This window comes from Equus quagga, chromosome 9 (assembly GCF_021613505.1).
Source record: "Equus quagga isolate Etosha38 chromosome 9, UCLA_HA_Equagga_1.0, whole genome shotgun sequence".
In the NCBI taxonomy this organism is placed as follows: Eukaryota; Metazoa; Chordata; class Mammalia; order Perissodactyla; family Equidae; genus Equus; species Equus quagga.
In genome coordinates, this window is record NC_060275.1 from 105,281,489 (window position 1) to 105,308,936 (window position 27,448).

Here is a 27,448-nt window from a genome sequence, read left to right on the forward strand (position 1 = left end):
TTTGTTCAGTTTTATAGTCATTCATGCTAGTCAGACATGCAGGCTAGTCTGGTATGAGTTGCTATTTCCTGGCCAAAATACGAAGTTTCTTTCCTGAATTAAACTTCAAAGCCTGTTAAACTTATCATTGTAGTTATGTAATTTATTTAAATATTACACAAAAGAATGTACATAATGGAATCAGGATATGTGTAGCATGAGTTGAAAGTTTTCCTAAGACATGATGAAAATGATTTGCTAAAAATAAGCTGCAATTTAGGAGAAAAATGAGATAATTATAAAATCTCAGAGAATTTCATAGAAAGTCAAAATTTTTGTTATATTTAACCTGTTTTGAATATATCTTCCTATTATTTCTTCACTTGGAATAAATCAGTTTTGAGCTTCACAGATGATGCTGTGCTTGTGTTTTTGGGGGGCTTTAGGTTTTTTATTGAGTTCATAATAGTCTACATCACTGTGAGATTTCAGTTGTACATTATTTCTTGACGGTCACCATGTAAGTGCTCTCCTTCACCCCCTGTGCCCACCCCTCACCCCCCTTCCCCTGGTAACCACTGAACTGTTTTCTTTGTCCATGTGTTTTTTCATATTCCACATATGAGTGAAATCATCTGGTCTTTGTCTTTCTCAGTTGGCTTATTTTGCTTAGCCTAATTCCCTCCAGCTCTTTCCATGTTGTTGCAAATGGGATGAATTGGCCTTTTTTATGGGTGAGCAGTATTCCATTATATATTTACCACATCTTCTTTATCCAATCACCAGTCGACAGGCACTTGGATTGTTTCCACGCCTTTGCTATTGTGAATAGTGCTGCAATGAGCATAGGGGTACATATGTTACTTTAGATAGTTGATTTCAAGTTATTTGGGTAGGTACTCAGTAGTGGGATAGCTGGGCCATATGGTAGTTCTATTTTTAGTTTTTTGAGCACTCTCCATACTGTTTTCAATAGTGGCTGCACCAGTTTGCATTCCCACCTGCAGTGTATCAGGGTTCCCTTTTCTCCACACTCTCTCCAAAATTTGTTATTTCTAGTCTTTGGGATTATAGGCATTTTAACAGGAGTAATACTACACTAAGTATCTTAGTTTAGTTTTGATTTGCATTTCCCTGATGAATAATGATGTTAAATGTCTTTAGATGTGTTTATCGGCCATCTGTATATCTTCTTTGGAAAAATATCTGTTCATACCCTCTGCCCATTTTTTGGTCAGGTTGTTTGTTTTTTATTGTTCAGTTGTGAGAGTTCATTATACATTATGGAGATTAAACTCTTGTCAGATATATGATTTGCAAGTATTTTCTCCCAATTGATGGGTTGTCTCTTTGTTTTGATCCTAGCTTCTTTTGCCTTGCAGAAGCTCTTTAGTCTAATGAACTCCCACTTGTTTATTTTTTCTTTTGTTTTTCTTGTCTGAGAAGACATGGTATTCGAAAAGATCCTTTTAAGTTCGATGTCAAAGAGTGTACTACCTATATTATCTTCCAGGAATTTTATCGTTTCAGGACTTCAAGTCATGATCCATTTTGAGTTTATTTTTGTGTATGGCATGAGATAATTGTCTACGTTCATTCTTTTGCATATGGCTGTCCAGTTTTCCCAACACCATTTGTTGAAGAGACTGTATTTTCTCCATTGCATGTTCTTGGCAGCTTTTTTCAAAGATTAGCTGTCCGTAGATGTTCAGTGTTAGTTTGGGCTTTCAGTTCTGTTCCACTGATCTGTGTGCCTCTTTTTGTACCTGTACCATGTTGTTTTGAACACTATGGCTTTGTAGTACATTTTGAAGTCAGGGAGTGTGATGCCTCCAGCTTTGTTCTTTTTTCTCAGGATTGCCTTAGTAATTCAGGATCTTCGGTTGCCCCATATGAATTTTAGGATTCTTTGTTCTATTTCCGTGAAGAATGTCATTGGGATTCTGATTGGGATTGCAATGAATCTGTAGATTGCTTTGGGTAGTATGGCCATTTTAACTATGTTTACTCTTCCAATCCATAAGTATGGAATCTCTTTCCATCTCTTTATGTCATTATCAATTGCTTTCAGTAATGTCTTATAATTTTCATTTTATAAGCCCTTCTCTCCTTGGTTAAATTTATTCCTAGGTACTTTATTCTTTTGGTTGCAATTGTAAATGGAATTGTGTTCTTGAGTTCTCTTTCTGTAAGTTTGTTATTAGGATATAGAAAAACAACTGATTTTTGTAAGTTGATTTTGTACCCTGCAACTTTACTGTAGTTGTTAACTATTTCCGTTGGTTTTCCGATGGATTCTTTGGGGTTTTCTATATATAAGATCTTGTCATCTGCAAACAGTGAGAGTTTCACATCTTCACTCCCTATTTGGATTCCTTTTATTCTTTTCTCTTGCCTACTTGCTCTGGTCAAATACTCCAGTACCATATAAATAAGAGGGGTGATAGAGGGCATCCTTGTCTTATTCCTGTTCTTAGGGGAATGGTCTTCAGCTTTTGTCCATTGAGTATTATGTTGGCTGTGGGTTTGTCATATATGACCTTTATTATGTTCAGATAATTTCCTTCTATCCCCTTTTGTTAAGAGTTTTTATCCTAAATGGTTGTTGGATCTTGTCAATTGCTTTCTCTGCATCTACTGAGATGATCATGTGGTGTTTATTCCTCAATTTGTTGATGTGGTGTTTCATATTGATGGATTTGTGAATGTTGAATCAACCCTGTTTCCCAGGCATAAATCCCACTTGATCATGATGTATGATCCTTTTGATGTATTGCTGAATTTGAGTTGCCAAAATTTTGTTGAGGATCTTTGCATCTATGTTCATCAGCGATATTGGCCTGTAGTTTTCCTCTTTTGTGTTGTCCTTGTCAGGCTTTGGTATCAGAGTGATGCTGGCCTTGTAGAATGTGTTACGAAGTGTTCCATCATCCCTAATTTTTTGGAATAGCTTGAGCAGGATAGGCGTTAAATCCTCTCTGAAGTTTGGTAGAATTCCCCAGGGAAGCTGTCTGGTCCTGGGGTTTTATTATTTGGGATGTTTTTGATTACTGGTTCAATCTCTTTCCTTGTTATTGATCTATTCAGATTATCTGTTTCTACTTAATTCAGCTTTGAGAAGGTTTAAGAGTATAAGAATTTATCCATTTCCTCTAGGTTGTCCATTTTGTTGGCATACAGATTTTCATAGAACAGTCATAATCTGTTGTATTTCTGTTGTGTCTGTTGTTATCTCTCCCATTTCATTTTTAATTTTGTTTATCTGAGCTTTGTCTTTTTTTTTCTTTGTAACTCTGGCTAGGGGGTTGTCAATTTTATTTATCTTCTCAAAGAGCCAGGTCTTGTTTCACTGATCATTTCTACTGCCTTTTTTGTTTCAATACCATTTTTTTCTGCTCTGATTTTTATTGTTTCTCTCCTGCCGACTTTGGGCTTGTTTGTTCTTCTTTTTCAAATTCAGTTAGGTGTAATTTGAAATTGTTTATGTGGAATTTTTCTTGTTTGTTAAGGTGTGCCTGTATTGCAATGAATTTCCCTCGTACTACAAATTTTACTGCATCCCATATAGGTTGGTATGGTATATTATCATTTTCATTTGTCTCCAGATATTTTTTGATTTCTCCTTTAATTTCTTCAATGATCCATTGGTTGTTCAATAGCTTATTGTTTAGTTTCCACATCTTTGTCCCTTTCACAGCTTTTTTCTTGTAATTAATTTCTAGCTTTATAGCATTTTGATTGGAAAAGATGCTTCTTATTATTTCACTTTTCTTAAATTTGTTGAGGCTTGCCTTCTTTCCCAACATATGATCTACCCTTGAGAATGTTCCATGTGTGCTGGAGAAGAATGTGTATTCTGCTGTTTTTGGATGGAGTGTTCTATATATGTCTATTAGTCCAACTGATTTAGTTTTACATTTAATTCCACTGTCTCCTTGTTGATATTCTGTCTGGATGATCTATCCATTGACGTGAGTGGAGCATTGAGGTCTCCTACTATTATTGTGTTATTATTAATATTTTCTTTTAGGTTTGTTAATAGTTGCTGTATGTACTTTGGTGCTCCTGTGTTGAGTGCATAGATATTTATGTGTTACTTCTTCTTGATGGAGTGTCCTTTTGATCATTATATACTGCCCCTCTTTGTCTCTCTTTATCTGTCTTATCTTGAAGTCTACTTGGTCTGATATAAGTATTGTGACACCTGCTTTCTTTTGTTTACCATTAGCTTGGAGTATCGTCTTCCCTCCCTTCACTCTGAGCCTGTGTTTATCATTGGAACCAAGATGTGTTTCCTGGAGGCAGCATATTTTTGAGTCTTTTTCTTTAATCCTTCTCACCACTCTGTGTCTTTTTATTGGAGAATTGAATCCATTTATGTTAATTCTTGATGTATAAGTTCTTAATGCTCTCATTTTATAACTCATTTTCCAGTTCTCCTGCATTTCATTTGTTTCTCATCCTGGGTGTTTTGGTCTACCCACTGAATTATCTAGTTTTTTATGATACATTTCTTTGTTTTCTCCTTGTTTATTATTTGTGTCTCTGTTCTGCTTTTTTGTTTAGTGGTTACCATGAGGTTTGTATTCAGAATCTCATGTATAAGATAGTCCCTTTTCTGGTGGCCTCTTATTTCCTTAGTCTAAGCCAATTCAGTACCTTTCCTCCTCCCCTCTAAGTTGTTTTTCTCACATCTTATTCCATCTTGGGTTATGAGTTTATGGTTAAAATAACAAGATTATCTTTGTTTCTCGTGTTTTGCTTCCTTTTATCTTTAATATTATGCTTAAGTATTTGCTATCCTATTCTGATTCTGTCTACCTGTTTATCTCCTTACTCTGTGCTTTGTGTGCCCTTTCTCCCCTTTTGTTTTCTTTTTCAGGCATGAGGGCCTTCTTGAGGATTTCTTGTAGGGGGAGGTCTAGTGGCTATGAATTCCCTTAGTTTTTGTTTGGCTGGGAAAGTTTTTATTTCTCCATCATATCTGAAGGATATTTTTGGTGGATAGAGTATTCTTGCCTGAAAATTTTTGTCTTTTAAGGATTTGAATATGTCCTTCCTTTTTCTCCTAGCTTGTATGGTTTCTGCAGAGAAATCCACTGAAAGCCTGATAGAGGCTTCTTTGTAGGTTATTTTCCTCTGCCTTACTGCCCTTAGTATTCTTTCTTTGTCACTCATTTTTGCCAGTGTTACTATTTTATGCCTTGCAGTAGGTCTCTTTACATTGACATATCTAGGAGATATGGTAGCCTCTTTCACATGGATTTCCTCTCTTTCACTAGGTTTAGGAAGTTCTCTGCTATTATGTCTTTCTGCGCCATTCTCCTTCTCTTCTCCTTCTTGAATACCTATAATTCTTATGTTGCATTTCCTAGTTGAGTCAAATATTTCTTGGAGACTTTCTTTATTTCTTTTTAGTCTTTGTTCTCTCTCTTCCTCTGTCTGGAGCATTTCAACGTGTTATCTTCGATCTCTATGACGCCTCTATGATGTCCACTTGAGTAATCAGGGAATCCGTATTTTGTTTTATGTCTTCCATTGTGTCTTTCATCTCTAATATTACAGATTGATTCTTGTTTATAGTGTCAATCTCTTTTCTGAAGTAGCTCCCAAACGCATTAAATTGTTTCTCTACATTCTCTTTTACCTCATTGAGTTTTTGGATGATAGCTATTTTGAATTCATTGTCATTTAGCTTACATATTTTTGTGTCCTCAGGAATGAATTCTGGATACTTGTTTACTCTCTGATCTGAAGATTTGAGATAATTTTTGATATTTCTAGAGGAGGTGGCTTGGATCTTACGTATCTTGATATTATTTGTTTGACATTACCACCTGTCACCACTGGGTGGGGGTCAAGAGCTGCATATTCTGAGCTGTCTGCCTTCAGCTGAGATCCCAGGCAGTGGAGCAGGTGCAAGGCAGGTGAGGGGAAGGGCATTTTCTCCTGCATGCACTCTGTGTTTTCTCACTCTGCTCTCACTATTTTCTCTTCTGGGGTGTGTGCTTGATGAGGTCATCCCCCATGAAAGCTCTCGCCCCCGTAGAGGTCTTCCCTGTAGGTTGCATGGGCCCTCAGTGGCCCTTCATGTTCCTGTGAATGAATGTCCCCTCCCCCATTCATTCCCTCTCGGATCCTCCAATGGTCACGGATAGCAGTCTTTAGGGGAACCAGTGAAGTTCTCTCCTACCCCATTCCAGCTCCTCCAAGGGGCCTCCAGCCTCTCTGCCTTCCATCGTATGGCTGTCTCTCTGACTTTTTTGTGCTGTGTTAGGATGTCCTCTGTTGGAGTATAGATGTCTGCTTTTGTTGTATGCTGGAGGGGAGAGGATCCTGGGCACGTTCACTCTGCCATGATGCTGATGTCACTCCTGTGCTTGTGTTTTTTATAAGACTGATGACATTAACCCCAAGCAGCTGAACGATATCTCAGTTCTCAGAGATAAGGCCTTATCCCTACATCCAGAGATTGGAGATTGGAGAATGATTGGGCACTCAAATATTTTAATACAAATGTGTAAAATATATATGCATCATTTTTATTAATGATTTCCTGTTTTCCTGTTTTGTTGTAATAAAAAAATACTTTTAGATGCCAATTGTATCTGGTAAGAAAATTCTTATTATCCTTACATTGCTCATCCAGAAAAAGAAAAAGAATGTAAAATGGTGATCCATTCTATTAGTTAAGTTCTAGGCAGCATCAAAAAATATAATTGCAAATATAACTTCAAAGGACAGCACAATAGTTGATCACAAGAGGAATTTGGAAAACTCTACAAAGATGAAAGCTGGAAGAGTTCACAGGCATTATGGATGAAATGACCAACTTGGAAAATAAATGTTAAAACTGAATTATGACAAGAATTAGAAAATAAATGTGACATTTGTTATATTCTTTCTTACAATTGAATGGGCCAATTGTGGCATTTTAAAAGAGATAAAAGAAAATAAAGTTTTTCAATTTATTTTATAATCAATAGCATATTCTTACATCATCCCAGTGATTCTTGGAGGTGAATTAGTTTGACCTTACAGCTCTGGCTACAGAACAAAGACAGTGTTCATTCCTAACATCAAAGACATGACTTAAACTTTTGAAGTTTCCACCTCGGTTAGTCTCAGGCAATAATACTGCAGACACATTGGGGATTATTGGAGGATGTATGAGTAACTGGGAAAGAAATAATGTCCTTAAGATGGTCAAGATTTGTTTTACAGTAATTCCCTTCAATCTGGGATCTTTCTGATGAGCAGACCATTAATAAATAAGATTTTATACAGTACACTGATAAAAAAATTGGATAAGTACATGAAATGAATTTTAGATAACACGTTTCTAAATGCTTTGCAATTTTTTTAAGGTTTTCTAGACGAGTATCAGATTTTTTTAACTATTAAGAAGGAAGTAAATGATTTAAAACGTATAGGGTCAGTTCAATTTTCTATCACATACACTTCACAGAATGTTTTACTTTAAATGTTTCTATTTGGCTATAAGGAAAAGATGTTTTAGGGTTAATCTATTAGATAGCAGGCATATATTCTCACTTATCCATTATGCTAAATTGTTTTACATACAATATTTGACTTTTCAATTAGTATTTACATGAGATATGAGGAAGGAAGGAAGGAGAGAAAAGGGACATAAGGGTACCAGGCACGTACCAGGCATGGTGATAATTTTATCCATAAAGTAATCCTTAAATAGATTAAATACTTATATTACTAAGGATTTTCTATTATTTATTATTTATATTCTTTTATCTCAGTTGTTTTTCTAACAATTAAATATGACTTTCATATGCAAGATTTTAAAATTCAAGTAAAAATAGCAAAACTGTCTTCATTTCAAAATAAATATATTGTGTGGAAAATTTGTTTCATTTGAATACTTATTTGAAAAACTTATTTTTATGTATTTATTTAAGGATATGGTAGAAACATATTTTTTAATAAGCAAAAGATTAGTCTAGCATTTTAAAATATTCTAGCATCAGTCTACCATGACAATTCACAAGAGTACAGACTGTTTTGATTTGTAGGTATATGCCTATAATGAAATCTTTTAATAAGAATAAAAAAAACACAGACCAAAAAATACAATTTATAAATACATCTTTATAAGCATGGGCATTTATGAAACAGCTATAAATGTGATTATTTAATTAAATTCATCATCAGTGTAATTTACTATTATAGTAAGATATAAGGTTTTTCATTTTGAGTGAATTTTCAAAAGAAGAATAAAACCACATTGTCAGGAAAATAATCTGTGAAATCTACATTATATTGACAAGAAAATTTGCACTGATCTGCTTATATATTTGACAACTATTTAATACTAGCTTTAGAATGTGAATACTTAGAAATCTAGTAAACTGTGCTATATATACTAATGAACATGATTTAGCTTTTCAGAGGGGCACATATTTAAATAGTAATGACTTGGGGTAAAGTTAAGTTAAACACTGAAGTCACTATTTTAAAGAAAGAAAATGGAAAAAATACCAATATTTAGTTTTTCTCCCTTCCATATTGATAGTGGGAAATCTAGAGGAGTGGTTTATTTCATTGTTCTGTGTTCTCTAGAGTCGATCATAGTGGTATGTACATATCAGACTCTTCAAATGAATTTGCTGGATAAAATGAGTTATTCCTCAAATTATAGAGAATCCTCTGAATATCTTAACATCAAGCTTACTTTTGCACTGGAGTACCATTCATTGTCATCACTGAGTCCATAGGGGACACTCTGCTGATGTGAACTCCTGTTTCATTGATATTGCATAAAACATGGATGATTTTTATATAGTGTGGTCATGATGGAAATCACATGTATAGAATTGTCATCATGGTATATATTTTATTTTTTGTTTCTGTTTTGTGTTTGATTTTCAGAAAGGATTGAAATATGCATTCTGCTCTCTCCCAAGTTTCGTATTTTAAAGTTTACATAGCTTCCTTAATTGTTTCTCAGAAACACAATTTGGCAAGTCAAATAACTCATATTCCAGCTTACAGATTAAATAATTGTGGCATAGAAATAATATATAACTTTCCAAAGTTTATGTTCCCGAAGAGTGATAGAAAGGGGATTCATATTTGGATTTGTCTGATTCTGAAGTATTTTATTTACTCTGCCATCATAAAGACTTAAAATTGATTTCTAGAAATGAAGAATGAAAATGAAAATAATAATAGCATTAACAGAAATGTTGCATTAAGAACTTCAGGGACATTATCCAATTTTTGTCATAACAAAATGCTTCTAACACACATGAATATATTCACATTTTATAGGTAAAGTGATTGATACTTAAGGGTAAAATATTAACCCAAGGACTGTGAGAAATAAAAAATAGAAACCTAACGAACTTGCCAAGTGACTAATATAGAATTAGCTAATTTTACTATTGAGCAGAAAATACCAGAAAGCATGCAGGTAAGCCACAAGTGGCTACAAGCTCCAGTGGGTTTTCAGCTCTAATTATCTGGAATTAAAGCTACAGTTTTTATACATCGTCCTACTTCTAGTAAACAGACAGCAATTATTCAATTTGCATCAGTAATGCCGTTAAGCTTACTCTGACATCTTTTTATCAGTATCTCCTGTGATTGTCCCTGACAGTGCATGTCGGGCAGATCATTAGTCACATCCACAATGAGGTTAGATTCAGTTCAGCTTCTCCAAGGAACACTTAATGGTAGGAAGTCTACAGACAAAGTGGTATTTGTCTGATCCCAACACAGTACTTTTAATCATTAAGTGATGGAATATTAATTGTACTTTAAAGATGTAAAATAATGTTGAATCAACATGGAGAGAGTTTATTTCTGTCTAGAAGGATTTAACTTCCTGTACCCAAGAATGAAATGGGCACAAGGCCATACCAGTTCCAGAGGACAGCATGAGCAAGACGGAGGTGGGACAGTGAGAAAGTGAAGATTGAGAATAGTCACACGCTTAGTTATTGTTTTATACTAGTCCTTCCTTAAAATGTAGTCTTTCCTTTGTCCTCTCCTATGAAACATTTTTTCTGACTGCATGAAGATTGCTCCTGACTCTGTGCTCAGAAAAGGAGCACAGAACTATTTACTCAGGGACAATTAAGGCTTCTAATACAATGATTAGAACTAATAAAATTGTTCTTTCCTTAGATTTCTAGAACAGATTGCTTTTTTCTTCTCTTAAAAGGTAAGCAAATACCTAGTTGAGAAATATAGGAATACATGAAAAAAATCATAAATAATATTTACAGCAGAAGAGAGATATTTATATAGTGGCAATAGTAAGGCAAGAGAAATAGATCATTACCCTGGTTTTGCCAAGATAAGTCATTTAAACCGTGTCAACTTCAGTTTTGTAACTTACAAAATGAGAACTTGGATTAAATGTTATCTTTTAGTTTTAAAATATTATGAAAAATCAAGTAATGGTCAATATTAGCTTCCATAAAAGTTGTAGTGGTGGCTTGTCTTCATAAACAGAAGTCACTATAAATAAGCAAATATTTAAATCAGTATTTAAGTAACTTTAAATTAGTGAATATATTTATTTTCTCTATATGATATTAAATTGTTTAGTATAATGATATATAAGCATCACATTATCACTCACTGTGCAGAGACAAAAATATTTTTAATGCCAATATTAATTATATATGAAGCTGTTAACAGACTATATTACTTTCAAGATGTTTTTGTAGCTTTTTTCTATATGTTGAACATAGTATGCAAATCTACAAAGAATATATTGCAAAGTTTAATAATAAACAAATTTTAACACATAGCTGTACTTAAGAATTAGTGTCACTAATAACATTGTCATATACAATATCTTATTTAGTTTTACAATAAATCATTTAATTTTGCGTGTTGTTTTCCAGCTCTACGAAATTTTACTGTACTTGGATGCAGTCTTCTGAGACATTTCTGAGAAAATATTTTAATCAGCATTTTGTTTCTAAGATTGATCCCCATGTGGCCATGCTGCGATTCATTTATCTTCTCTCTGATATAAATGGATCACAGTTAGTGTATTTATTTAGCGGTCGTTAGACATTTGTATTTTCCTGCTGTTGGTGTTCCTATTAATTGTGCTGATGGCGTATGGGTTCAAGAGTTTTCCCACAGATACAAGGCAGGGAAATTGCTGGATCTTGGACGTGAGAATATACAACTGCACAAGTTGTTACATGTGGTTCATTTTAATTTACTGGCATTCCCATGGGTCTATATCTAATCCAGCATTTGAGGAATCTGGTCAAACTTCTTAATATTGTCTCAGTTTCCTTGGTGTTAAGCGGTAACTTATTTTGATTAACCTGCATTTCTATAAATACTAATGATATTGAAAAACATTTCATATATTTATTTGCCATTTACATTACCTCTTCTGTTACATATTTGTCGTTAATTTTACCCATTTTTATATTGTGCTGGCTCTTTTCTCTTATTGAATCAATATTTTGTATTATATATTAGAGATACAGATCTTCTGTCAGTTATATATACTGCAAATATCTTCACTCATGTTGTAACATTTTTTTCCTCTTTGGAGAAATTTTAAAAATATCACATTTTAATGTAATCAAGTTTCTCAATGCTTTCTTTATAGTTAGTATATTTTGTGTTTTGAAACCTTCCCTGTACCTTGATATATTATATGTTAATATTTGCTCTAAAGTGCGTATAGTTTTGCCTTACACACTTAAGTCCTTAATTATTTAAAATGTATTTTTGGATTTAGTGTAATGTATGGTCTATTTTACAATGATGATGAAGACATGGATAACAAGTTTTACTAAAACCATTTTTAATAAATCTGTACTTTCCCCCCTGGTCTGCCGTAACATCGTTACTATAAATTAAATTTCTCTATGTAATGGACCTGTGCCCGAGTTCTGTTCTCTGTTTCTGTTTGTGTATCTTTTGACATTGGCACAATGTCTTAAGTTCTAATACTATATAACAAGCCTTGACAAATGGTAGGGCAAGTATCCTTTATTGAGCTGCTCTATACAAGTCTGAATAATCTTAGTACTTAGAAATCTTAGAATCAGCTTTCAATTTCTAGGAGCAATTCCCATTGGATTTGTATTAAATTACATTGAATTTACACGTCAGTTTGGAAAGGCTGACTTCATGATAGTTTGTCTTCCAGTCACGTCCATGATATAGCTGTTAATTTCTTCAGATCTTTAATGAAATTCAAAAAAGTGTTCTGTGTGTAGGTGTTTCATATACTTTATTAGCTTTATTTCTAGGTGTCTTACAGTATTTTTATTGACTCGTTAGTTTTTCACCACTAAGAATAATATACATTGTAGTTTTTGATTCCTGTTGTTTGTTTAATGGATTCTTAATCAGCTTGAGAGGGCATGTTCTATTTCTAGTTTGCTAACAAGTCTTTTGTTTGTTTTTATTTTATACTGTTTAGAATGTATGGATATTGTGTTTTATTTCTTGTTTTTTCTATATGTGTTGAGGTGACATCTGTGCTTTTTTGTCCCTCTTTTGATTCGTTAAGTTTGTGGATAATTTTTGTACTTTTTAAAATTTGTTTCCTTCCTTCCTTCCTTTCTTCTTTCCTTCCTTCCTTCCTTTAATGCTGAATTAAACAAGCATTCCTGGAACTAAATTGCTAAAGATAGATTTTCTTTTTACACACCAGTGGACTAAGTTTGCTATTATTTTATTTAAGTTATTGAAATTTCTCTCTCATGAGTGGGAGCATCTGCTATTGATATCAAAGTCTTCAGGCCACAGAAAAAAAGTTGTAGAGTATTTCCTTCTCCCTCTATTTTCTGGGAAAAAAGATGTATAAGACTAAAATTACCTGGTTCTTTAACTTTAGGTAAAATTAACTAGGCCTGATTGTTTTCTCTTTGGAAAAATTATTTTTTTACCTAAAAATTGAGTTTCATTTATTATTAGAGTACTACTCTGATTTTCTATTTCTTTTAGAAACAAATATGGCACTTGTTAACCCAGCCACTTTCTTACTATTTTTAGTATCTTCTGTATATATATTTATTCTCTCTTTTTCATTAGGAGTCTGGTTAGTTTTTGCCTTCTCGTGTTCTGCTTTGATAAATTTGTGTAAATTTTATATCTTTTTTCACTAGTTTTTTTAATGTGTTAGTCTGTTATCATAATTTTAATTTTGGGTTTTTTTCAGATAATGACAGAAATGTCAGCAATAAAAAAAAAAGATTTAATTTTCCCACTACGAATTCTGCATTTATAGCTTTGACATGTAAAATCAATCAAATATTTGCCTTTTTCTTACATTTCAGAATTAATAAACTTACAGAAAAATGGGGAGACTGCATTTAAAACCTATTTTGAAGTGTTAACTCTGACATTTTGATATCTACCAGAGTTATATATGAATTCATGCTAAGTGCTGATTTAAATTTTATTTTTCCCCAGTATGACTTAACATCACACACTCCATATATTCTCCTATAAGAGGAAAATGATCCTTTATTTAAAGAACTTTACTTTCTATTTTCTCCAAGTTTATTTTGATTTGAAACCTTGAACTTTTTAAAACTTACGTGATTTTTTTACCAGCTGCTTTTCTTAGATTAATGATGAAACCAATTGTTCATGCCTTCAGCTCGACAGCAGACAGTGAATTCTGACAACTTTCTCCCACTCCAGTTCCTGAATAACATGTAATTTCCTTGATATGACAAAATATCATTTTAGCATTTGCGTCATGCCTTGGTGTTCATTTTTCATTTTTCTGTAAGTTAATGAGTTCTAGCAAAGAGTGCCATCATTAAGTTGTCTTTTGTCAAGAGCCCTGCTGCGGCATATGGGGCTAGTGACAAGCTACAGTATTAAGGAGATTTGTTTTCAACCAAACCTCTGAAGTGTGCACGGAAATACTAAATACATCCCTGTGTGTTTTGCAGACAATCCTGGTTTGCTGAGCCATGTCGCAGTGGGCATTAGAGTTCTGGATGTCAATGACAATCCACCCGAACTTGCCAGGGAATATGATATTGTTGTCTGTGAAAATTCTAAGCCTGGCCAGGTAAGTTAATTGTTTCCTTCCTGTCATTTGAGTGGAAGAAAAACAAGCAGCTCTATTTCCATTATTCTTCGGTATAATCCTCAAAAGCCCCCAGTGTTACTTTTGTGCTAAGCGAATATAATTTTAGAAAGCTTTATTTTAAGTACCAAGTAGGTTTTTTTGAGAATCATAGAAAATACATTTTCTCCAGATCCCAAATATAATTCAAAAAATGAACTCATTCATGAACACATTCATCATACCAATAAAATTATATTGAATACTTTGTATACAGCCCTGTATTAAATGAGGAGGAAACAGTGAACTTCCCTGTCCTAATAAAGCTTAGAGACTAAAGTAGGGAAGAGGGAGGGGCCTGGTTTATTTTGAAGGGTCTGAAGGAGTGACATATGAGTGACTATTGACTGATATTGGTACTAAAAGATGATTAGGTTTTAACAACGTGAAGACTGTGTATGTATTAAGGAGGTGGGGAGAGTGAAGGATGGAGAGAAAACCTTGAACATGGGACATGAGTCTAGATGTATCATGGCGGCGGGTTAAAGGAACATGGCAATTTGGAAAGAAAGCCAGTGTGCCTGAGGCCATAAAGCAATTGAGATACTGGAAGGGGATATGCATTTGTCTTCTCTGTTGTATAAAAAATTACACTAACTTAGAAGCTTAAAACAACACATATTCATTATCTCACAGTTTCTGTAGGTCAGATTTCTACTCATGGCTCAGCTAGGTCTTTCCAGGGGTCTCACAAGACTGGAATCAAAGTATCAATCAGAATCGTGTTCTTACCTGAGTCTTGGGGATCTCTTTCAAGTTCACATGGGGGTTGGTAGCATTCAGTTACTTTCATCTCTAGAACTGAGAGCTTCAGGATTTTCCCCAGCTCTTCAATGTTCCCTAGAGTTTTGAGATGCCACCCACAGTCTGTTGCCATATGAGCTTCCCCAATATGGCCACTTACTTCATCAAACAAGTAAGGAAAGTCTCTCTGGTAAGTCTCCGACAGTCTCACTGGACAGTCTTGTATAATGTGACATAATCAGGTGAGTGATATATAAATACTTTTTCCTACATTCTATTGGTCAGAAGGCCAACAGAAGCCACACCCAGACTTAAGGGGAAGAAATTAAATAGAAGCATACGTTCCATGCAGGGTAACTTAAAGTGTGTTTGCCTCAGATGAATCCAGAGAGGTAGAAAGGCTCTAGGTCCAGCTGAGTCAAATAGTCTGCTTTACTATCTTTGCTAAACCAGAATGAATATATCATCCCAAATTACGTTAAATCACCCTGAAAATTGTGATGAAATTATAGTCCTGAGAAACATTGTCTTGTGTGTTTGTGTATGACGGACAAGCAATAGCGACTTACTAAAGTAATCATTGCTTATGTGTTTTTAATAAACCCAGGGAAAGTATTTAAATATTTATAAATGGAGGACTCTTTTTTACATGAAGTTTTCTCATGTTCATTGTCCACAAGAAAATTGGAAAATATGAATGAGGACAAAATGGATGAAAATTATATTTGGAAGTATTTATAGGTTATATGTTTTATACTCTTAACAATGTATTAAGATATCACTTCAGGTGCTTAAATAGTTTTCTATATCAGCATTTTAAAAGCAGCAATAAATTTTATGTTACATATATATAATTCTTTACTTACCCAAGTCCATTTCAATTATGTCATAAATGAAGGCACACATTACGAAATTATTTTCTTGACATACATTGCAAAAGAACGAGTTACCCAAATCCATTTCAGTTATGTCAGAAGTGAAGGTGCATATTGCAAAATTATTTTCTTGACATACATTATAAAAGAACAACTGATGAGAAAAATGTTAAATACTCAAATGGAAATTTAGATTTTAAAAATTATAGCCACTGAATATGGGATCTCAATTCTTGGTAATAATATCAGATTATACATAGCTGAAGAGAAAATAAGTGAATTGGAAAATAGGTCAGAATAAAATATCCATGTTGAAGCATGGAAAGACAAAAAAGATAGAAAGTAGAAACAAGAATATGAAAGACATATTGGACATGCAGATCTAACATATAAATTATTGAATTCCCAGAGGGATATTAAATAATTGAATTGTGCAGAAGTAATATTTGAGTAGATCATGGCTGAAAATTTTTCCATACTGATGGCATACATCAAGTTAACCATTTAAGAAGCATGGAGAAAAACAAAAACAAAAAACTAAGGGACTGACTGCAAAGATAACTTCACCTAGATGCATTAAAATAAAATTTCAGAAATAAACTCATAAAATTAAAACAGCAAGAGAAGAAATACATTTAGAAAAATAAGATGAATCTAGTCTGAAATGAAGAGTTCTTAGACTTGACACCAAAAGCATGATCCATAAAAGAAAAACATCGATAAATTAGACTTGATTAAGTTAAAATTTTTTGCTTTGTGAAAGACCTTGTGAAGAGGAAAAGAAGACAAGACAGAGAGTAGGAGAAGATATTTGCAAACCAAATATTCAATCAATGATTAATACCTAGAATATAAAAAGTATACTCAAAACTCAACATTAAAAAGAAATGCAATTTAAAAATGGGCAGAAGACATGAGCAGACATTTCACTCAAGAGGATTTACAAATAGAAAACAAGCAAATGAAAAGCTGTTCAGCGTCACTAATGATTAGGCAAATGAAAACTAAAGCTGCAATGAGACATCATTACACACCTGTTAGATGTGTGGGGCCAAATGAAAAATAGTGACAAAGAATCCAGGGGAGATACAGAGAAATTGGTCATTGATACATTACTGGTGGAAGTGTGAAACGGTACAGCTACTCTGAAATACATTTTTGCAATTTCTTAAGAAACTAAACATACAATTACCATATACTCCAGAAATGGCACTTTGGGACATTTTTCTGAGAGATATGAAGATTTATATTCACACACAAAAACTTTACATGAATGTTTGTATAGGTTTTATTCATAATGAATCCAAACTGGAAACAACTCAGATATCTTTTAATGGGTGAATGGTTAAACTGCAGTGAAGTCATATCATGGAATACTTCTCAGCAATAAAAAGGAATAAACAATTGATAAATGCAAAAACCTGGCTGAAATTCCAGATAATTCTGCTGAGTGAGAAAAAAGAAACTAATAGCACCAAGCTTTCATAATGTATGACATCAAAGGTTAAGGAGGAGAAGAGGGGGCGGGGAAGCATGTATTGGCTGTAAAGGGCAGCATGGGGGATTCTTATGGTGAAGAAAATGTTCTGTATCTTGACTGCACCAATGTCAATATCCTGGTTATGACATCGTATTATAGTTTTGCAAGATGTTAACAGTAGGGGAAATTGGGTAAATGTATACAGCATCTCTCTGTATCTCTTACAACTGCATATGAATCTATCATTATAATAATATAGAAAGTTTAATTAAAAGTAAAATCAAATGAACATTTTTGAAAAGATCAATGCCTTTAAAAGAACCACACCAGTGATGATTTTTCATCAGGAAAAATAAAAGCCAGAAAGCACTGAAAAGGTAACTCCCAAGAGCCACAACGTAAAAACTGACAACCATGAATTCTCTTTCTAACAAAAATCTTCCTCAAAAATAGACAATTAAAACTCATATTTAGGCAAACATAAATGTGAAAATTTGTTACCATAAGCCACACATTAAAGCTTTTCTTGTGTGAAAAAGGAAAATAACCATTTTGGTAGCTTGGAGGGGCAAGAATGCTTAATGACCAAAGCAATTAATAAATATATTGTTAAAACTAGGTTATTCATAAGTGAATAGAAGTCAAAAGAACATTTTCTAGGGGCTTGCCCAGTGGCATAGTGGTTAAGTTTGTGCACTCTGCTGTGGCAGCCCAGAGTTTGTGGGTTCAGATCCCAGTCACAGACCTACACAACACTCATCAAGCCATGCTGTGGCAGCATCCCACATACAAAATAGATTGGCCCTAAGCCAATCTTCCTCACAAAAGAAAAAGAGAGAAAAATTCCAGGATTTAAAATATACATAGTATACAGGGCAACAAGAGATCATAAATAAGGAAAAATATTCTAAACTCCTTAAATTTGAGGGAAATTGATAAACTACTAATTTATAATCAATATTATGTGTCAAGAATGCATGCTGTAATTTCTAGTTTAAGTAATAAAATTAGTAAAAGACAATGTAACTAACAAGTTAATAGAAATTGAAAATAAAAATACTTAATCCTAAAGAAGGCAATATTTAAAGTTCTATTTCTTGACCTTAATTGTATTTATTAAGCTATAAAATATTTTTTATTTTTAAAATAATTCACACTTGCAAAATTGTTGTGTGTGACTTTATTCTACTTTATTATGTTTTACAACACAAAGGTAAAGGCAAAAGAAGCTTTTCATATACAACTTGGCTTCAAGGATTCTAGAAGGGCATATTTCAAAACTAAAATGTAATCCTAATAAAATACGAAGTTTATAATGAATTTACTAGTTCTAAAGTAATCCAAAATAATCAAGTTCTGTGACGTTTGCAAAGCTCAAAGTGAGAATGATCAATTTTCATATTTGCTGTTAAGATATAGTTTGTCTTTTAACACATAATAGACAATATAAAATTTGAAAGTTTTATTACACAAAATTACAATAGCTAAGTAGATGCCATGGTAATTTTTTTATTAAAAAAATCAACAAATAGACATAAATATAGAATATGGGGAAAATAAAAAGTAAATAAAATGATGTAAATTTAAAGAAGTATATGTCAGTATTTATGTTAAAATAAAATCACTTAAATACTCAAACTAAAATACTCCTTTTGTCAAAATAAATAAGAACAAAGTCAGTTAAATGTTGTTTATGAGAGATGCATAATAAATATAATAAAGAAAAAAGTTTGAAAGAAAAAGTATGGAAAGATACACCAAACAACTACTTGAATAATTGCTATATACATACTCACCCAACTGCACACACACATGGGCAAACTTTATCAAAGGAAAAGTTACTAGATATAAAAAGGCACATTCATTGTGATCAAAACAGTGTAGCAGGTAGAAATAACAATTTTAAATTTTTATATGCTTATCAACATTGCCTCAAAATGAACAAAGCAAAAATTGATAGAAATATAAAGAAAAATAGATAAGCCCATTATTTTGTTGAGAATTTTAGTATGCTTTTGCCAGAACTGATAGAATATTCACATAAAATTTTAGTAAGGATACTGAAAATTGAATATCACAATTAACAAACTTTACCATTTAACAAATATAGAGTACTGTACTGAACTGCTTCAGATTATGCATTCTTTCAAAATTTATACAAAACATTGATGAAAAATTTGCTATACACAGAACCAAAAAACACGTTTTATTAATTTGCAAAGGATTGGCCTCAATATTTTTCTTTATTAAAACAAAATGAAACTAGAAACTAACTCAAAATATTGCTAAAAATGTCCATTGGAAATAAAGCAAGGCACTTCTAAATAAGTTGTGAGTCAACGAAGTAATAAAAATTTAAAATATTTAAATGGAATGATAATGAAAATATACTGTATCAAAAAGGAAAACAGGAGGAATCTATTTTCCACCCACTTTTATGATGACAACATAACTTTGATATCAAAACCTGAGGCTATAATCTGAATTATAGATATTCTTTCTCAAGAACATAGATGGAAATATCATAAATAAAATATTGTCAAAGATAATCCACCAGAAATAATACTTTAAAATGAAAAGGAGAAAAATTAAAATTTATTTTTATAGGTGAAGCCAAAGCTTTTGGTAAAGTTCAACATCCGTTAACAATAATAGTGATAATACTGCTATACACTAGCAGAATTTAAGAATGAAATGAACACTTCTGCTAAATATAAGATCTACATAGATGTATTTCTTATATTTCTTTATATCACAAAAAGCTAGAAGGTGAAACTTAAACACTATACCATTCACTATCATATTAATAGAATAAAATATCTAGAAGTAAATGTTACCTTTCTTAAATAGTAATTACTTGATTTATAAATAACAATCTTTAGTAAACTTAAGTCCTTTTCTTCACTGAATCTTTATTTCTTTGGTTCATAGGTTATTCAAAAGATTCAAAGCTGGATCATTTGAAATGTGATATAAAAAATTAAAAGTCCAAACATAAGCTAATGATTACACCAGCCATTTTTAGATGTTTTCTTTTTAGATATTTTATTCTTTTTTGAAAATTTGTATAAATAAATAATTTATTTTGACTTCAAGGTAATTTCAAAACTTCAAAGACAAAATGTGATTTTGTATTAGGAGTGATGCACACTTGCTAATCCACAGCCAACTTTGTAGGTGAAATCGCTGAAAATCTAGGCCAATGGTACTCAGCCATTGTTCTTGAGTCAGCTGATGTTTCTCCTGTTGACGTCAGCATCTGCTCCCGAATCTTAAATGCCAGCTTTAGTTTTCTGGATTGCACTGTCTTCCTCTTGGCCTGTGACCTTGACTATTTCCACTGACCTCCCATATTGTCCACTTCTTGCTCATGTGAAAGTTATTCAGACATTCTCTCTAGGCCATGCTCTCCTCTCAGTGTGACATTACTAGCCTGGGTCCTTCTGTTTTACCCTCTACATTGACCACCTAAACTCTGTAGCATTTCTGACAAATTATTTATATGGCATTGACAAGTGCTTTCTTCATCTCTAAAATGAACAATTGTCAACATTTCAGGGCTCTTCCAAACCTGAGATTAGATGAGTACATGACTAGATAAGTCTCAAATTCCTTTAAATGTGGATTACTTTATTCTCCTCACATGAAAAGTCATTCCACTTTTAGAGAGGGCTAAATTTGTGACAAACTCTTTTTTCTCCTGTGGGTCCCCATTAACTATTTAAATGTATTTCTCTCTTATTTATATAACTGTTACTGTTTTCAGAAAGTAATCGTTAGACTTAGCACCACTAAGTTCTAACATATATAGATTTAGTTATGTGATTACTTCTTTTTATGTTCGAAAATTATATTCCTATTTAGTATCATTGCTGTCTTTAATATTGTATGATTTTAGATGTCATTACAAGGTAGTTGCAGTCTTTATTTTGCTTGAGCATTTGTTTCCAATTCTTTCATGAAAATTAATTTAAACTTTTCATTGAGGAGATAAAAGACTCATTTTTAAATATTATTTATTGCACCCCTATTTAAACAAATCATTGCCAATCAGTCTGATCGTTTTGTCTGATTAACGCATTACAGAACAAATGGTCTGAATGTTTCTATTGCTTAATTTTGCAATCTTTGGCTCATTTAACCTTCTGTTGGTAGCGTTTCTGGAAAACCTTTGTGTGTTTTGTTGGAGTGGGAATAAGAAATTCTTTTGAAATAATAATTTGTGGAGTGGGTTTTCTGAAGCGTATTTGTACTGCCCAGCTGTACCATACTTCCTCTTTCTATGACAATTGCTTTAGAATCACAGACATTTCTATTATGGATGCTGTGCATCTAAACATAACAGCATGTGGCAATGGCAGAGACTGGTCTTTTATGAAAGCAGAGATTTAGAACACATAGAACAGCCGAGTTCAGGTCAATGCAGGTATCAGCATAAACTGCAACAATATATTTCTCTGAGTCAATATATTTTACTGTTCTGAAAAATATCTTTTAGGCACTTTTCATGAAAATATATTAAAAAGAAAATGACGCACACATGAAATTTGAAGTCAGTTCCCAAAATAAAGTGAATTGAAAATAATTGCGATGTGCCCACACCTGGAAACTTTGAAAAATAAATGAAGGAAATGCTTTCTATCTTATTCATATTAAATTTTACCGCTTTTTTAAGAAGTAAGCTTAGGAAGCATAACATATAAAAAATATTTTATTACCTAACACCAGCCTCTGCTCACATCACATCCAATTATTAATGATACAACTTTGTATGAAAAAAATTAACTAAATCCGTAGAGGTTTTACACCATGTCAAAGATCAAGCTCATTTAACTAACAAAAGTTAGCAGCAAATCAATTTATGATTCCACTTGAGATTATATTATAAAAGAAACTCATTGATTAATTTAAAGAAAATACCTCGTGTTCTATAGAACTTCCTTTTTAATCTAAATGTTTAGTTAGGACTAGCTCATTTACCTAATAGAAGACCACATAATTTGTGTAAATTTGTGACAGTATTTCTTTTTTTCCTAATAAAGAAGCTTATAAGTAATAGACTATGGAAAACATATTTTAAAAAGGGGATAAATTTATTTGAAAAAAGAAATACAAAATTGGTCCTAATCACTTTCTGCCAAAAGTCAATCCTTATTAATGTGCATTATCAAAAAATTCTGTTGGCAATTGTTTATAAATACCAACTATCAATTTGGATTTCTTTCTCCCTTTGGTAGAATAAATCTGTAACTGTGTTCCTCTCAGATATTTCAAAATAATCATACACTTGATGCACTAATTACATAATGTGTATATGATAGAAAACATCTAAGTTCAGTTAGAAGGAATGAGAGTCAGAAAATAAATTGTTATGGATTGTACATCAACAAGCAACGGCACAGAGAGCGCAGAGAGCACAGTCAGATGAATCGTAATTCTGACAAAAGGGTAGAAAATATTGATGGTGGAGACCTGCTCTAGATATCTACCCAAAGTTTAAATCTTCTAAAAATCATAAACATGTGAACTTCTTAGGTATGTTTCCTAATACAAGTCTGAGGAAACAATAAACGGAAATCTATTTCCTAATAAAAGAGAAAAAGTGATTAGTAAAACAGAAACATTGCATATAGCTTCCTCATCAAGAGAATATATCAGAGTTCTAGATAAAAGTAGACCAACATTCTAGGTTTTTGGAAGCATTTCTCAGAAATATTATGGAAAAATATTTAATTATAGGTGTATGACCAACAATTCTACAAGAGTTCAGGATGGTTCACTCATAAACAAAATGTAGTATCATCAACTCATCATTTGCTGTATAGATGAGACTGAGAACTCTTTCCGAGGAAGAGAAATTGGCCATCAGTGAGCTTCTTGGTAACTGCAGATTTGAAATTACCTGTGTAATAATGGAAAGGATTTTTGTGCTAAAAATAACAGAAATACAGTAAACACAATGCAATATGAATTATATTTGAGTTTAACAAATAGAATAAGCTCATGTTTATAAAAATATCAAGAAAATTCAAAATAACTTATAAACTAACTTTGAAATGAGAAGAAAAGGATTGTCCCAAAGAAGTAATAACAGGAAACATAAAATAGCTCAGTTGATTTAAATTAATTGTTCTCCACCAATCCCATCCAAAATTACCTTCTAGGATAAGAAGTGAACTTGCACGTGTCAGTTTGTAATGAGGTATCATGGAGAAAATAGAACTGCAAGTTGGAGAATCACAATGAATGATGAGGGGGTGAGAGGACATTTATTTTCCAAAAGAGGAATCTATATTTATTTCACCTAACCCTGAACACAATCTTGAACATTTATGTTGTTTTTAGTTTAATTTTATATTACGTAACTGACATGTGGAGAATGTAGGTATGTTGCTCAGATCATGCACACTCTGAACTTTACGGAGCTTTTCATGCACTTGTGAGAAAAAGGTCCAATTGCTTCTGATTATCCATCAATTTATTCTCCTACTCAGAGTCTAAACCAATAAACGGAAAAAACATTGATCCAGAGACTACCTGTACTTTAAATGACAAGGAAACCAAACAATAAGCATATGTGTAAATTTTCAGCTCATAAATAAGTAATACAGAGGGAAATGACGTAAGAGAAGAGGGATAGAGACTTCTTGGGAGATGTGCGGGGAGGGCCTTTTACCCGGGATCTCTTGCTGAGAAAGTAAATTTTGAGCCGTGATGGAAAGGATATAAAGGAATGAGCTATGTAAATGTGTGGAGGAAATTGATCACTTCCGTATCCTGAAGGACTTTCTTCACTTTCACTTCATGAAAACATGTGCCTTTCTGGTCTTTTATTCTCACTGACCACTGCTTCTCAGTGGTTTTACATTCCTCCTCCTCTCCTCACTAACTAAAGGACTCAATACATGGAGAGGAGTTTAGGTTTTAACTATGATTCATTCTGGTGGATTATTTCACTTGTAAAATATTGAAATGGGCTGAAATCAAATAAAATGGTCTTAGAAATTATGTCAGTTTGTGAAGTGGACATACTATATTTCACATATATGGAATACTATTTTTTATGGCTCTATTTTACCTCTCTTTGTTTTGAATTTCTCTAAAGAAAACCTGGAAAGCAGACACTGAAGCAGTAGGACACTAATTTTTAAAAGAGGAAAATATTATCTTGCTTATCTGTTTGGATAGTTATTTTTTAAGAGCGTAATGGCTATAGCTATTGGAATTTGTCTTCTGCTCTTAGGCCACATGGAATATTTTCTTTATATAGTCTAACTTTCTCTGCTCCTTAATGTGCATAAAGTTCAAATTTCAGAATTGCTTTCTCTCAACCTCTAGAGAAGAGAAGTATTGAAAAAAGCTCTGAGTGGTATAGTTTTGCCTCTGCCACTATTTTACAGATTTGAGGTGTATCACAATCTTTCAGGGACTCAAATTCCTCATCTCTAAAATACAAGGGCTGGATTATGATCTCAACGGTCCCTTGAAACAGTAGAAAAATACGCCTCCACTGCTTTCGCATTTACTGACTGAGACCAGCATATACTGCAAGGCTGTTATGCATCAACTCTGGGATATTTATATTTGTGCAAACAATACTTCATGTCTCCCCAAACAGGTGTTCCTACAAAATCTTACAATAAATTGGCCCCAAGATACTGAGTGATAAAGGAGAAAAGTATAAATGTTTGTGCCATGGTAGAAAATAAGTGTGGATGATTATAAATTGTGCCATAATATGTTTCCTAAAATGAATGCAAGGGATAGCAAATTAACTGGTACTCTTAATAGATAAATTTGAAAACACTCAAAGTGGATAAAGAGGTCTTTTAAAGAGGTTTTTGTGTTAACACTTGAAAATGTTATAATTAAAATCAAGATAGTAAGCCAAATTAAATTTACTATTTAGTATTTGTTTTTTTCTTTAGGTTATTCATACCATCAGTGCCACTGATAAAGATGATTTTGCCAATGGACCGAGGTTTAACTTCTTTCTCGATGAACGGCTGTCTATAAACCCAAATTTCACTCTAAAGGACAATGAAGGTGAACATGAATACCTATATCTTTCGATCTCTGTGGTATCTTTACTGTCATGATACGGAATAGATCTGATCACTTCTGTCTTATTCTTATATTCCATGAACAGCTTGCAAGTCAGCATTCAAAGTCAGTTTGATGTTAACGTGTTATGATCTGTGAATAGCTTGTATTTAAAATTGAGCCATATGTACAAATAGCTTTCATTGAGTTTTATACAGAAGCATCCCTTTAAACAAGAAATGTACATGTAATATGCTCTTGGGCAAATTTTAGAAGAAATCTTAGCTGACAAACATGTTTATGAGAGCTGCTGCAACTGCTAGGAGGTAGAAAAAATTTAAATTAGGAAAAATGAAAAATATGTCCTAGGGACAGTTAGGAAAGGAAATGTAATGTTTGAAATCATCTTGCATTAGCAAGGCTATCAAGATGTGCTGTACAAATTATATTTCCTCTTGTTATTATGAATATTTTCCAAAATATGGGTAGATAAATATGCATAATTGCAGAGTGCTTTGGAAATTTTTGAATTATTGTTGTTTAACCTTCTGTATTGTGTGGGAAAAAAGAACACGAGAATTTAATAAGAAGAAAAGATTCATTGTGATCTAGGTTTCTTATTTGGTGGATTCCTCAAGGTTGTGTAAATTTACTTTCTGTACATAAGGGGAAGATTAAGCCTTTCAGTCTGTGCAGTGTTCTGGTTAGCATCAATTTTCTTCTTCCCAAAACTATCGTTGATCATGTTTATATGAATATGCTGTTATTTGGGACTTAACGCTTGCTTCAGAATCACATGAAAGAAACAATGGTGCATATATTTTAGAGTAAGCGTTTAATTACCTCTCTGTACCTTTCATGGAGAAGCATTTTCAAATGTAAGGAAAAATAATATCACTAAATGACAGCCCACTAAAACATTTTTCCCATGATCCCTAAGCTTCTTTAAATTATAACAAGGATAACAAATTGTGGGTGGCCGTTACAAAGTTTATATGAAAATACAAAGCTTGTTTGCCGCTCTTGTTTCAACTAGCCCTGTGGTCAGATCCTTGTGGGAATACGTGTTTGTGCATGTTTGTGTGTGAAAATTGTATTTAATTGACTAGTATGTATTTATTTACATTTGACCATCCTATTCTATAATTTCAAATATACTTAATATAATTAACTATACTAAATATGTAAAAAATGAATTCATATTTTCCTGTACTCAAATAATTACATAATTTGGGGAGTATTCAACATTCTGTAGATTAAGATCACATCTAGATACCCATACTTATATTTCAGTTCGATTTTTTCCATTTCATTAAAGATTTTATTTTACATTTTTAAAGTAATTTTAATTTGATGGTATAATGAAAATTTGACTTAGATTTAAAGATATATTATATTCAACCTATTTAACCTAAATAACTCCAAAAGTATTTTAGAAAAACAAGAGAATTTTACCGTTGTTAAAACCCTACCTGAGTGACTAAAATTTCTTCATTCAAGATGATTACATTTGGAATATGTGGATTTAATTAATGAATATATTCAAAAGGTCCTAATTCAGTAATTTGACAACATAACCAGTGCTGTGAACTCATATTTAAGAAATTCCCCTCAAAATATATACATACTTTTAAAAGGGTTTATAATGCTGATGTAATTTTTCTTAACACTTATCTTAACCATATATATGAATGTTTAAATCAGCCGCACCATCTCAAGTCTGAGAGGCCTGTGGACAGTTGTATAAGGGAAAAGATGTTTTAATCATTTTGTAAGACTAGTTTTTAAATTTTTGAGAATTGACAAAATTGTAAATAACACAGAAATAATTTCTTTTAGATAGCAAAAACAGCAATTTTCTGAGAAACAGTAATACGAGTACCTAGCTGAAAACATGTGCTTGAGTAAATAGACTTGGTTGTGCTAGATAAGACAAGCCTCCTAACCTCTCTGAACCTCAGTTTTTACATCCATAAATTGTGGTTAGAAATACCCACTTTGTAGCATTGCGAGAATTAATGATACCGTATGTGAAAGTGTTTAAGTCAAAATGAACTTTTCTCCAAACACAAGGCAGCTATGGATAATAATGTATAAAAATGAAATTAAAAGTGGAATAGCCATACCAAAATAAATACATACATATATATATATATATATATGTATACATTCCTGCATATACAAATACTTCTCTAGACAACCAGAACAAAAACACAA

The 27,448-nt window shown here is 32.7% G+C and overlaps 1 protein-coding gene across 1 annotated transcript in view; it reads left to right on the forward strand.

The window, feature by feature from the left end:
• Positions 1 to 27,448, forward strand: part of CDH18 (cadherin 18) — a 304,050-nt gene that overhangs the window by 249,030 nt on the left and 27,572 nt on the right. The window contains exons 8-9 of the mRNA XM_046672142.1: positions 13,911 to 14,032; positions 25,117 to 25,234. Of these exons, the coding sequence (XP_046528098.1) occupies positions 13,911 to 14,032; positions 25,117 to 25,234 (240 nt within the window). The remainder of the gene's footprint in view (positions 1 to 13,910; positions 14,033 to 25,116; positions 25,235 to 27,448) is intronic.